At 47.3% G+C, this 14,677-nt stretch overlaps 1 protein-coding gene across 1 annotated transcript in view; it reads right to left on the minus strand.

Moving 5' to 3' along the window:
- Positions 1-613: 613 nt before the first annotated feature.
- The window catches only part of LOC311181685 (kinesin-like protein KIF19), a gene marked incomplete at both ends in the record, with an annotated part of 37,086 nt that continues 23,022 nt past the window's right edge, over positions 614-14,677 (minus strand). The window contains 6 exons of the mRNA XM_084250127.1: positions 614-714; positions 1,368-1,475; positions 7,055-7,208; positions 9,082-9,465; positions 10,151-10,259; positions 11,572-11,696. Coding sequence (XP_084106253.1) covers positions 614-714; positions 1,368-1,475; positions 7,055-7,208; positions 9,082-9,465; positions 10,151-10,259; positions 11,572-11,696 — 981 coding nt within the window. The remainder of the gene's footprint in view (positions 715-1,367; positions 1,476-7,054; positions 7,209-9,081; positions 9,466-10,150; positions 10,260-11,571; positions 11,697-14,677) is intronic.

The following is a 14,677-nucleotide window of genomic DNA, read 5'->3' on the forward strand; positions in this document are numbered from 1 at the left end:
AGGCCTCAAACCTCAACACACCTCTACCTCCCAGCATGGCTGTGCTGGCTCCCCAAATCCACAGAGCTTGTCTCTGCTCCCCACCCGGTGGTTCCTGCCCCAAGGGAGGTATCACTGGTCCCTACAGTTTCCAAATGAGGGGTTCCCTGAAATCAGGGTATAAGGGTGGTGATTTGAAACTATAGCAAATGCCCACAGCAGACAAGGTGATGGCCCAGCTCTCCACAGGATGGTGCTCAGAGCTTTTCTAAACATTTGTCTTCTATCTCAATGAGAAAATGGCTGAAACTTATACAATCCTAATGTGACTGGAACTTCGACATCTGGGTTCCAGGTTCCAGGGCTGGCTTCATGGACCTTGACAATTCTGTCTTGATTCGCATTAGCCGGAGGTCCAAGGCTCCCCAAGAGGAGTCCCAGGAAGGGCTCTCTCGCCCAGGAAGGCCTCCTTCCAATGGGCATGAGGAGGGAGACACCAGAGCCAGTGCAAAGGGCTGCCCCTCTAAGTGTCCCTACCAGGGCCCCTCTCAAATCCAGCTTCAGTGCAGAGAGACCTCAGGGCTGGGATGAGCCTCCAGGTCACTCTCCTGCATCCTGTTCTGCCACCACCATGTCATTTGGCTCTTCTTGTCCTCTTGGCACTGCCACTGTGGTGCTTGCGGGGGTTGCTGGGGGGCAGTGGGCTGTGACGTCGGCCTCCACTGTCTGTTGACCCTGGAAGGGATGGAAAGACTTTAGCCAATGGGCAAGGTAAATGCCAGCAAAGCCAGCGTCCCAGCCGGGTTTCCTTGGCTGCCTCCCATATGGATGCCCCATCCCTGGCCTAAGTCACTGGCCATACAGCTCAAAGCCCACATGGGTCCTCTCCTTCCTTCAGCCCTGCCCATGCCCCAGACCACCTTCCTGGGATCAGGGACTTCACCTCCCAAAGTAGGCCTCACTTCCAAGTCTTGGCCTCTGCTACTCTAGTAGTAGTATTCAGGCCTATCCCCAGCCATTGTCTCCACCATGCTGGACACACGAATCCTTGGGGAACATGTCCCTTCCCTCACATTTAAGGACACGTTAAAGCCAGCAATGGACGACTGGCTATTACTCAGGCTGCTCCGGGTTGGGAGCTTCCAGCCCCAAGGTCAGGACTAGTAAACACTTTGACACCCTTTCCCCAAGAACCCTTAATGAGAAGTTCTTAACCTTTTCTGAAACAGTTCCATGAGAGAACGGGTTAAAGTTACCTCCCGACAGAGGAGGGAGCCCTGGTGAGCTGTCATGTGTGAGGCAGTCAGGTATGCCACCCTCTGACTTCTCTGCATGGAGGTCAGCGTACAAATCCGGATGCCTGGGAAGGGAGGGAAGCAGGCACTGACCTCGGATGTCCCGGGGCAGGAGGGGCGCCCGGCTGGGGCCTGTGCTGCTCTGCCACATAGCGCTGGGGAAGGTGAAGCTGACCTCTGGCACATGAAGCGTGTTCTCGTCTAAACAGTGACACCAGAGATAAGAGAATATTATTATATTTTTAGGGATCACCCAGTGAATTCCAGGACTAAACTAAACAGAGATGAATAGATGAAACATGTTGCGCACATGCTATGTGCCAGCTCCAGTCACCTTGCTCCAGTCACCTCACAGCACTGAGAAGGGATTTTTTTTTAAGATGAACTCCTGAGCTCTGGTTTTTCTGGAGCTTTCACATTCTGCTGGCTTTTGGTGCTTTTGTCCCTTCTCCAACAACTTTGTTCTTCCTTTTCTTCTGTTCTCTCTTTGTTCTCAGTTGACCATCACAGGGCAATACAAGGGATTTCCTAGGTCATCAGTGTCTAATGAACTGAGGAAAGCTAATCAGACCTCATCATCAAACAGGAAAGGAAGTAAGGGGAGGTATGGCAGAGAGAGAAGTGGGTATCTCTGTCAGAGAGGGGTTAGGCACCCACATCCTCAGTTCTCTGCTCAACAAAGAAGCAATTTGTCACTCCCTAGAGGCCCCAGACCTCTGGAGCTAAAGCCATACCATCCTTCCCCTCTACCCTCCTCATTTTCTTTATTCTCTTTCCAACACCGGCATCACTAACACATTTGTATTGAAATGTCTGTCTCCCCTAAATCAAAGCCAGCTCCACAAGAGGAAGGGCTATATTTTGTGCACTGTCTCCCCAGGGTCCAGCAGAGTGCTTGACACTTAAACAGGGCTCAATAACTTCTCGCTGAGGACATCCGTGAGTGAATGGGAGTTGAGAAGTCAGGGTTTTCGTCTCATGTCTGCAACTGCCTTTTCATCTGACCCTCTGTGGGTCACTTCCTCTCTTTGAGCCTCAGTTTCCGTTTCTTTCAAATGAGAGAGTCACAAAAAATTAACAAGTACTACAAGGACTTTAGCCTCAGGCCCCACTGGTGGAATGTGAAATGGGGCAAGCACTCTGAAAGACAGTTTGGCAATTTTTCAAAAAGTTAAACAGGATTACCTTGTGATCCAGTTGCCACTCTTAGGTACACACCTCAAAAAATTGAAAACAGATACCTAAACTAAAACTTGTGCACAGACAGTAATAACAGCACCACTCATGATGGCCAAGAGGTGGAAACAACTCAAGTGTCCATCAACGGATGGATGAATAAACACGATGTTGTCCATGCATACACTGGAATATTACTCAATCACAAAAATTCATAAAGTTCTGATTTGTGCGTCAACTTAAACAAGCATTGAAAACACTATGCTAAGAGAAAGAAACAAGCCCCCAAACCATATATTGCATGATTCCACGTATATGAAATGACCAGGATAGGTAAATCCAAAGACCCGGTGTGGATTAGTGAATGCCAATAGCCAGGGGAAAAAACAGTAGGAAGTTACTACTTAATGGGTTCAGGGTTTCCTCTGGGGGTAATGAAGTGCTCTAGAACTAAATAGTGGTGGTGGATGCACAAAATTATGAGATTACTAAATGCCCCTATATTGTACACATTAAAATAATGAGTTTTGTTATGTGGGGTTTACCTAAAATTTACGAGCCTGAACTTTGGACTAAAGCATTCCAAGGCCCACAAAATCAGATGTGCACATGGTCCAGGCAGGAAACAAAAAAAGAGGTGAGAGGGGAGGAGGCCAGGAGACCCAGCAAGCTCAGCAGAACCCTTGACCTCAGAGATGGGGGGCGGGGGGGCGGCATTCAGCCCTCCACCCACTGACCGCTGCTTATTGAGCCAGGACTTGACCTGGACCCATAGCAGGGAACGACACTAACAGATGTCCCTGCACACAGCCTCTGCGGCAGCAGGGGAGGAGGACAAGGAACAAGCACACAAGTTCCTTGGACAGTCCCTTCAGGGGGATGTGTCTGAGGTGAAGAGCTCACTGGGAAAGGCTGATAGCATGTCAGGATTGAAGTCAGAAGGGGGCAGCTGTCTCTCTCCACAGCTTCCTCTTGCAAGAACTGCTAGATTTTTGCATTTTATGTGCATTCTGACTTTTCATATTATTTTCAACTGTTCTCTGGGCAAGTAGACAGCTTCCCCATCCCCAACCCTGAGCTCAGGCTGGATGTGGTCTATAAATGGTCAGTTTGCAATCTCTGCTTTAGCTATATACATGTTAAGCTGTTCTGGATATTAGTCAAGGAGCCCTTAATTAAGGTGGAAGAGTTCCTCATTTAGAGGAATTCAACGGCCTTTTAGAAAACCTTTAGAATAAGTTTCAATCTTCCAAACTGACCTGGGAGATAGTTTTAGGGAGGGTCTAGCTCCCACACCACCTAGGATGGGAACGAGGGCAAAAGCGCAGGAACCCCTGGAGACAGAAGGGTCAGCAGACCTGCATTGCCACCCACAGATCTGTGTGTCCCTGGTGAGCTCCATTACCTCCCTTCGCCTTGCTTATCAGATTCTGAAATGGACACCTATTTAAGAGGGATGTTGTGAAGATAAATGAGTTTATTCTTTTCTCGTCTCCACTGGCCTGGTCAGTGCTGATCTTCCTTCCTCTCAGATGTACCCAGGGCCTGGCTGTAACTGCACACCCAGAGGCAGTACACAGCAGGGCATGCTGGGAGACCCAGCAATACCACTACCCTGTACTGCCATCAAGCAATCATATCAGGACTCTGCCCAGGGACTCTTCCCCACAGAGTTTCAAGCCTCTGCAAACACTGTAGTGTGTGTTCTGCAGACTCACTGGGAAGGTTCATTTTCAGTACAGATCTGCACAGGCCCCTACCCAGCTACCTGCATGTGGGTTCCTATGAGCTGGCTACTAGCTGGCCACTCACGGGCAACTGTGACCTATTTGCTATCTGCAAATCACAGCAGAGCATTCCTTGACTACCTAGAAGAGTATAGCCCGTATCACAAGGCAGGCCCCAGGACACGTAGGCCACTGATGACCTGATCACGTGACTATCTCCATGGTGGTCTTGGGATAACTCTGCCTGTGAGAACATCAAATGCTTTGCTGACACAAATGGCTCTTGACAAATGGTCATGATGTCCCCTTCTCTGTTCCTGGTAATACCTTGTCCCCAGTTCCAAACCCACCCTCCAGACACTATCCCTCATACCACTGTCGCATGATCAGCCTTTACAAGCCTGTATGATTTCAATAAATGACACAAGAACTTCTGCTGAAGTAGCAGTCTTGCCTTGCAAACCTGCTCCGCGATTGCTGTAATTGCGTTCCCACCGAAAAGTGGCAGCACAGTTCCTGTAGCAACACCTGCAGGTATTACTGCATATCTGCCAATTACAGATGTGTGCTCTCCAAGCAGAAGAGCCAGCACAGGGTGGGGAACATAGGGGTGCCAGCCCTGGCTGTGCCATCAACATGTTATGTGACCCTAGAGATATCTCTTCTACTCTCTATGCCTCAGTTTACTGATCTGAACCAATTGGGCTACAGATCTCAAAGGACCATCACCTCTAATATGCTCTGACTTTTTCACCAGGGACATATAATTGTAGAGTAAGAATCTCTGCACCCCACAAGGACTCTCCAGAGACACAAATGAGAGATGAGGGTTCAGTTTTTCCTTAGAGCATCAAGAAAGGTCTCAGCACCACCCAGTAGACCAGAAAGTCAGCTTGGTTCCAACAAAGATAGGTACCCCTTTCTTACCAATTCAGTTATAGTCCACTCTTTTCGATTTGAAAAAGACTGATTTCTATTGTACATGACTAGGCATTAAATGATATTAGAGAATTACTCTTAATTCTTAGCTCTTAATTAGCTGTGACATATAATATCTGTTATCAGTTAGAGCTTTTGACATGTCTATGGGTGAAATAATGTGAGCTGGGATTTTTTTGAAACTTCTCCAGGAAAGCAAACAAGTAAATGAAGGAAAATGTGCGAAAGACCACTAAAACCCAAGTGACTGGGTTTTGGTCCATGTTGAAGGCTGCCTCAGAGGTATATGCTGTTCTTTTCTATATAGATTGGGAGTTTCATAATAAAACATGAGGGAAAGCAGATTTTGCTTTCAGGGGGCCTCTGAAAAAAAGCAGATTTTGCTTTCCAGGGGACCTCTCCCTAAAGGAGATAGAAACATCAACTTCTGTGCTTGGGGTTAAACAGAGTATGATCACAGGAGACTAGAACCTTCTGGCTAAGTCATCTACTATACTCACTCAGGCTTCACGACACCTGCTAGTTCACAGGCATTCATGCCCACCCACCCCCCATAGGTGCATCTTTAGCACTTCCTCCAGGTGAAGAAATGGAGATCAGCATTTACGGCACCTGCCTGCCAGCTGGGAGGAGAGGTGTTGAGAGTCAACCCAGCCCCCATGCACTTCAAAGTTTCCTCTCCTAACTGCTCCGTAGTTTCTGTGATTTTTATTGTTTTATGAGCTATATAAACAGAATAAAAACAAATAAATAGAAATTTTTGAAAGCAGAAAATGACATAAGGATAAAGAATACTTTGTTTTATTAAAAGTGTTTTAAGTTTTTTTTTTTAAGTGTTATTACAGAACTGCCTGTTCCCAGCAATTATAATAGCCAGTTGACAAATCACAGAATTCCGCCAAGATCAAAGATTTCTGAAAAGCCTTTGAAATGGTGGCTATGAATCAGTTTGTGCCAAGGTGCACACTCATCAGCAAGACTGAATGTAGATGTGTAACCTGCTTCCTCTGTCCTTGAACTATCGATCAAGCACTCTACTACAACAAGAAATAAAAGGGTGTGTGGATATATGATTAAGAGCTAGGGACCCAGAGCCAGCTTCCCTTGCTTCAGATCCCAACTCTGCCCTCCAAGCTGTGTGACCTGGAGCAAGTCCCTTAACCTCTCTATGCCTCAATTTCCTCTTCAGTGTAATAAAGATGACAGTTATTTCTTGCCTCATGTCCTTGGTGAGGACATGCTGTCTGGCACATAGTAAGTGCTCAATAAATGTGAGCTGATGTTACATAGCCAGTGGTATATCCCAATGCTCTCACATCCACTGCAAGGACTGGCCATGGAGACATCAAACTGCCCAGACCTTTCAAAACGCTAGGTCTCCACTTCTGTCCTTCACTTATTGAAGGATAGTAACAGTGTGGAGGTGCCCTTTGAGCACTGACATCCACCAAACTGCTTTAACAACAGACATAAATCAGAAACAACTCTAATATCCATAATAGAGGCCAAAGCCCACATCACCTTTCAGCCAAGCAGGGAAGTCATCTTATTGTCATCTTTCTGGGTAGTGGATGAACAGTGATTTTTTTTTTCTTATTTTTTATTTTATTTACATTCCAAAATCTTCACAACATATATTCTTTGTAATGCCAACCATGACAGGAGCGAGGGTTCAAACCTAAATTGAGGGAAGACTTAGGAGCCAAGGGTTCAGGCCAAATAAAGGCAGCCTACTGGAGGTAGGCCAGAAGCAAAACTAAGAACCTTGGGAAATACTTCTTTGCACAAAGACAATGGCCTTGGCTCACTCACTGTCCTAAAAAACATAAAACTCACTCATACCCCAGAGCAGCCAACTGCTAACAGCCCCATGGTCCCCACTTTCTGAAGATTTACATTCAGGAGGAGAGGCCATCTTAAGATTGTGATGTACTGTACCTGCGTGGAAACTGAGGCTGGGTTTTGTCTTGGAAGCTGCAGGGACAGCAGGGAAAAAGCTCTTTCCCGATGGCTTTGACAGTTGAGCGAGTGCAGGGGGTGGCTGACTCTCACACAAGTATTCTACGGAGGGGGGCTGAAGTTTCTCCGTGACCTGCAGGGAAAAACATACAGCAGGGCAGGGTGTGGGGAGTGGGGAGTGAAGGGGTGAAATGCTAAGGTCATTTTGAGCTGAAGCCATGCATTCATTAATGCCCAGCCTGTGCAGACCACCATGGACATGCAGGGTACCTCAATGAATATAATGGGCAGAGTCATTGAGAACCTTCTCCTTCACCCCCAAGGATGAATACACAAATGATCTCTCATGGCTGTTTGTCCCCACCTTTTCCCTTCTCACCCCTGACCCTACCATGGAGGGGGTTCTCATCTAAACCCACTTGATAGCTAATTTTTTGGGTTAATAACTTCACGGGGTCACGGGTACCCAGATATTTGGTCAAACATTATTCTGGGTATGTCTTTGAGGGTGCTTCAGAAGAGTCTAACATTTAAGTAGAAATACTGAGTAGAGCAGATTCCCTTCCTTAATGTGGGTGGGCCTCATCCAATCAGTAGAAGTCTTGAACTGAACAAAAGGGCTGACTCACCTAAGAGAGACTCTTCCTGTGTGACTGCCTTGAGCTGGATCATTGACTTTTTCCTGCCTTTGGACTAGAACTTCTACCATTAGTGCTCCTGGGTCCCAGCTTGTGGACCACAGATCTTATAATATCCTTTCTTTCTCCCCCACTTCAACTACTCCCTGTTATTGTCCTACATTTATTTTTTTTTTCATTTTTAAGTTGAAACTGGGGTGTAGGCCAGAGGTACAGTGGGTTAGAGGGTTCACCAGAGACATAGTGGGGAGCAGAATGGGCAGATGTCCTGAAATATACTGCTAAGTGCAGCAGTGGGTGAGACAGGAGCAGTCTGCTCCACCAGATGTGGTTTAGTTCCCTAGCCAGGGATTGAACTCAGGTCATAGAGGTGATAGCGCTGAGACTTAACCCCTAGGCCACCAGGAAGGCCCTGTCCTACCTTTATTTCTACTGAACAAGTCACTGGACTCAGCAACCTTCCACTATGTGTCCCCAGGGCAAGAATGCTGGACAGCAGAGGCAGATCCACCAGACACCCAGCCACTAGACAACCCACCCAGGGAGTGGCCTTCTCACCCTCACTCCAGTTTATTTAACCAAGGGTTCACGGGAAATAAATAAACCTGTGTAAGACCCGCCCCACCCACTAAGCAAACATAATCTCACAGAGTTGTAATCAGTTTAACACTGTTGTGTGCTCTGATTTTTGCTTGATCCTATTTCACTGAGACTTTTCCACAGATCAGCATTGTCCAGTATCCCAAGAAAGTCATTCAAAATGAAAAATACTATTCATGTTGGTCATGAAGCATTTTGTGTGTTAGTAAAAAAATGGAAGGCAACCTCAATGACCACTTAGCAGGAATAGAAAACCACAAAGTAGGCATGAGTGGAATTGTATGCGGCAGGTCATTGCCCTACAGATAATGATAGAGGGCCCGTGTGTACCAGGCCCCGTGCCAAACTCAACAGAAAAAACACCTGGTGGTGGCTGGTTCTTAACAACTCACCACTCCCATGATTATCATTCAATTACCGTGTTTTACAAGCAGATAACGTACTTTTTCAAGTTAAGATACAAGTACTTTAAAGACACATGAAAAATGTATGAATAATGTTATTTTTCATAAATTAATGATATTAATAATGTTATTTTTTTAGAAAAAAATAGATAACCACATACAATACGTCTGCATGTGGCTTCAGATTGGAAATGGCAACAGTGAAGGTGCGGTGTGGGGGCCCTGGTCTTCTCATGTCCTTTGCATCTAGGGCCCCCAAGTTCTCATCATTACTTCACCGAGGCTGGTCCTCGGCACAACACGCTGCCCTTCTGGCTGGGCCCCTGAGATGGGGTGAGGCGCACCCTGGCCATTGTCTACCCACCTGTTGCACATTCCAGGGGAGGGAGGGTGACTGCTTCTTCCTGGCCTTCCTCTCCAGAGAGCGGTCCCGGCTGGGGCTACTGTGGGGCCACTTCCTGTCTGCTGGGATGGAATCTGGGGTGGCACAAGACTTGGGGTCCCTGGAGTCCTCCTCTGGAAGGTGGAAAGAGGAGCGGCGGCTGCTGCCCTCACGGTCCTGGGCCTTGGAGCGCCGGGTGGCCGCAATGAGAGAGATGCTCTTGGTGCTCACGGCCATCTCTTTGAGGGCCTGGGCACTCAGCACCAGGCTGCTGGCCTCCGTCGCCATCTTTGGGGCAGCCAGCTCCAGGCTGACTGGGGAGTACAGCTTGGTAACCAAATTCTTCACACTCAGGGAGCTCGACTTCTGTAGAAAACCAGCAACAGGATGTCACTGAGCCATACCCATGGTCCCAGGGTGGGTCCCCAAAGCAGACCTGGATATGGCTCAAGGCAAATAGCTTATTTGGGGAAAGAATAATGGGAACAAGAGCCAAGGAAGAGCATGTGAAGAAGTCAGTCCTTGGCCTGGGGCTAAATTGCACCCTGACATTGGGCCCTCAATCCAATGACAAGTGTCCTCATAACAAGAGAACAGAGACACACAGGGAGAGACCAGGTGACAACAGAGGCAGAGATGGAGCAAGGCAGCTACAAGGCAAGAAATGAAAGCCAAGGGGCCACCGGGAGCTGGGAGAGATGAAGGATTTTCCCCGGGCCTTCAAAAAGAGGGTAACCCTGCCTGCACCTTGATCTAGGACATCTAGCCTTGCTGGGAAAGAATACATGCCTGTGCTTTCAGCCACCTGGTGGTGCTTTGCCACTGTGGCCCAAGAAAATTAGCACCGGAAACTGAAACACTTAATTAACTCCATGCTGGGCTCAGTAAGCTACCATTGTGATGGCTACTTAAGGGGAGTCCTCCTTCCCAAAGCTTCTCTCCCCCCACCCTTGGCCCAGAGCAGTTCTGATGGAGGCCCTAACAACCCCAGTGGAGAAGAGGAGGCCTCTCTCCAGAGCCCAGGGCCCCAGTCAGCACCACACACGCTAACCTCATGAACTGGAGATGTCAGCAGGATTCGGACAGATGACGGAGGTAGAAGAGAATCTTGCTTTCCCAGTTTTTTTGATGGTGTGACTTTCGATGACTTGTAACCATCACTGTGGATGAAACACAGAGCATCAGCAGAGTCACCTGCCGCGGTCTGTATGTCCTTAGCGTTGTCAGCCAAATGAAATCCAGAGGCTGAACCCCCACAGCCAGGCCAGGGCCTCTGCATGCTGCTGTGGTTTGGGGCCACCATGGCCTCGTTCACTCATTGTCATTCATCCAGCAACGCATGCAGGCCCCCACGATAGCCAGTCCTGTACCGAGACAAGGGTGGCCTCAGATCATTGCAGAAGTGGCCCTGCTCCACTCTCCCGATAATCTAAAGTGGGAGGATGCAGGGAACAGTGATACAGATGCAACAAGCACGCAGTTATGCGGTCTGCATGGTATAGGCCACGAAGAAACGGAGAGAGACTTCCTCAGACAGGACAGTCAGAACAGCCTTCTTGGAGAGGGGGCCAGGCCGTAAGAAAAATATGTCTGCTCTCTGTCCCCAGGTCTGGCACTGACCTTCAAAAACCATTGGAATTTCTGAGTGATGGGGTGTCTTTGTTATGCTAATGAGGTGGCTCCTGGTGACCCTTGAATAGCTCACCGGAAAGACCAACCAAGCAGAACTTTGTTAGGAGGGAGTGGGGATGGGGCTGAAGTTGAGGTCATTCTTGTGGCCAAGGACCTCATCAATTGTACCTGAGTAATAAATCCTGAAGAAAAAAAAAAAAAAAAAAACAGATATATGGGCCCTATGGCCCTGATTCTACCAGGAGAGGGCGTGGAAGCTTTGAATCCTTGTCCTACCAGACCTTCCCCAATGCACATCCTCTATAGTAAAGGGAGACTGAAATAGAGCATTGTCAGTGAGTTCTGAGTCATTCTAGTAGATTACCAAACCTGAGAGGATCATGGGAATCCCCCAAAGTCACAACCGACTAGACAGACTTCACAAATGAACCAGGGACTTCATTTGCAGCTGGCATGGGATGTGGGGGCAGTCTTGTGGCAAATGGAGCCTTAACTGGAGGCATCTGAAGCCAGCTCTGGGTGGTTACTGCCAGAACTGAATAGCAGTACACTCAGTTGGTATTAGATCAGCGGGGGTGGAAATAGAACATTCAGGAACATCTATGCCAACACCCAAAAAATGAGGTCAAGTGCTAGAGGAAAAGCACTGCAGTCAGAGGGAGAGCATAGACAAAGGAAGGGAGATAAAGTGCCTTTCACAAGAGGAAGCAGCCCCTGGTTCGACCAGGGTCAGATGGCAGTTATACCAGCAGACCCTGTCCAATGACACTGTCCACTGACCCCTCAGCCTCATCACCCCTCTGGGAAACAAGGGCTCAGTGGGATGTGGAAGCCATTTACCTGTCAGTCTCCAGGAGAATGGGCGGCAGCTCAAACTGGGCACCCCATGGGAGGTCCTTCCTGTCATCAGGCTGGTCTCGGTTGGTCTCCTCAGGAGGAGGAGAGATGTTCAGAACAGAGCCATCCTGGAACCAGATAGAGAGCTGAGTGAGGTGCCACAGACACCTGCAGTTGTGTCTTCAAGCCAAGGACTGTGAGGGACCATGGAAGGTCCCTGTCCTCTGGCAGCCACATGGGAAGAAAAACACCCAGTGGGGAGGTCACAGGTCAGCTTGTTAGCTCTTCTGGCCATGCCTCCCTATCACAGAGACAGAAGGGAGGCACATGTGCGAGGGCACATGTGCAAAAGAAGATGCTCGTTAGATTACCCTGAAAAGGCTTCCTGTCCTCAGAAAGTTAGACAGAGGATCTTTTTCATAGGCTCTAGAGAGACCACGGCTTAGTAGATGCCCAATGAAAGTATTAATCATAATAGTCAAGAGGTGGAAACACCCCAAGTGTTCACTAGTGGCAAATGGAATGATAAAATAAGAAGTCAAGTCACACACCACACACAGATGACCTTAAGGACATATGCTGATTGATCTAAGCCAGACACAAAAGGACAAATGCTGTGTGATTCCACTTATGTGAGGTCCCAGGAGGTCCAAGATGGTGGGGCCCAGAGGCTGGGGCAGGAGAATGAGGGGTTAGTGTTTAGTGGGGACAGAGTTTTCAGGTGAGAAGATGGACAAGTTCTGGAGATGGATGTTGATGGCTGTACATCAGTGTCAAAGTAATTAATCCCGCTATCCAATATACTTTGAAATGGTTAAATGGTAAGTTTTTTTTATTATTATTATTTTTAATACAAGCACTGGATACAGTCAGAAGCATGGGAGGGTGAGAGAATTCACCAGAGCCAGAGCAGAGAGCAGAACAGGCAGACTGATGAAGTACACTGCTGAGGGAAGCAGCGGGCGCGGCAGGAGAGGTCTGTGCACCATGTGGGACCCTCACCCAGTGGCTGGGGATTAAACCAGCGCTGCAGAGGCTGCAGGCAGCTTAGCAACCAGGCGCTCAACCACTGCACCACCGGGGAGGCCCTCAATGGTAAGTTATATGTCATGTGTATTTTACAACAGTAAAAAAGAATGGGGAGGGGGGAGTCCTGCAGGGACACCTCCCAGTGCCGTGAGTGGTCACAACGAGGCCAGGCCAGGCCTTCTGGACCCATGGTCGGTGGAACAAGTTGTCATCCTTCAAGCCAATAGTCTCTAAATATTGATTTAAAACAGCTCAGCTCTTTGGAGGGTCAGAGGAAAGAGGTAACCGGTGGGGTCACCCATCCCCCACAGACCCAAGCATTTCTCCTCGGACCCAAACCCGCACACCAGAGTTTCCTGGGTGGGCACCAACTCTGCCAGAGCTTTCCTGTGTGAGCAGGTCCAGTGATGAGGGACTTCACTCAGGCACTCAGTCTTGTATCTTAGGGCCTGTTGCCCATTTCAGGTGCTGATCTAGGTACAGTTGCAGAGAGGGGTCGTGGTAAATACAGGTTCTTCTCCTCCTCTCAATGTTAGGTGGGTCATCCTGCCTCAAATATGAAGCAGGTCACCCAGATGGCTGGACTATGATCCAGAAGCTGCTGGAGGTAAAGTAGGTGAAGGCCTTAGGTGGCTGGTAAAAGAATAATGACCTTTTTTTGAACACATCAACATGTCTGGATATCAACATTTCTCCAAGCCCTATGAAGTAGGTACTGAGTCATCCCAAAGCTCCAGGAGAAACAGAATCCTGATATTAGTGGGAAAAGCTCCTGGTGTCAGAATTGCACAAGGGTAATGAAAGTGTTGCCATTGGGGAAGTTGTGACTTTTCTATAATTCAAAGGTTATTTCAAAATAACAGTTTTTAATGACATGCACCACAAAGACATCTTTACAGACACATCACCCAAAGCAGTGATAGTGAAGGCAAAGATAAACAGCTGGGACTACATCAAATTAAAGAGCTTCTGCACAGCAAAAGAGACAATAACCAAAACAAAGAGAAACCCCACCAACTGGGAGAACATTTTTGCATACAACACTAATGATAAAGGACTGATCACAAAAATCTACAAAGAGCTGATGAGACTCAACAAAAACAAAGAAAATAATCCAGTCAAAAAATGGGCAGAAGAGCTAAAAAACTTCTCCAAAGAGGAAATACAAATGGCCAACAGGCATATGAAAAAAGGTTCAACATCACTTGTCATCAGGGAAATGCAAATCAAAACTACAATGAGATACCATCTTACACCAGTGAGAATGGCACATATTAAAAAAAACTAGCAACAACAAATGTTGGCGAGGATGTGGAGAAAAAGGAACTCTCCTGCACTGTTGGTGGGAGTGCAAACTGGTCCAACCACTATGGAGAGCTGTGTGGAAATTCCTCAACCTACTAAAGATAGAGCTTCCATATGATCCAGCAATTCCACTCCTAGGTATTTACCCAAAGGACACAGAAACATCAATTCCAAAGAGCACCTTCACCCCTATGTTTACAGCAGCACAATTTACAATAGCTAAGCTTTGGAAACAACCCAAATGCCCAAAAATAGATGACTAGATCAAAATGTGGTACATATACACAACGGAATATTACTCAGCCTTCAAAAAAGACAAACACATGCAATTTGCAGCAACATGGATGGAGCTGGAAGGGATCATGCTCAGCGAAATAAGCCAGAAAGAAAAAGAAAAATACCGGATGGTCTCACTCATAGCAGGAATCTAGAAAACTTAAATAAGGGACCAGGAAAAAGAATAACTATAAGAAAGAAAAAATCAAAATCAACAAACAACCATGAACCAGAGACACACTATTATGGGGTGGGGGGAAAGAAGGAATTGAGGTCAAAATAAGGGGGTTGCAATTGTATGGGGAATATAAAAATAAAATTTAAAAAACAAATAAATAAAAATAAAAAAATAAAAAAATAACAGTTTTTAAAAATATAGTGACTATTACATGGTTTGAAGCAGCAACAGGCTGGAAACCACCTAACTGTTCACAAACAGGGGGCCAGGGCTTCCTGGTGAGATGATGAACTGTAGGCCACATTTCCTTTCCACCCCTTT

This window comes from Talpa europaea (genome assembly GCF_964194135.1).
Source record: "Talpa europaea genome assembly, chromosome: 12".
Classification (NCBI taxonomy): Eukaryota; Metazoa; Chordata; class Mammalia; order Eulipotyphla; family Talpidae; genus Talpa; species Talpa europaea.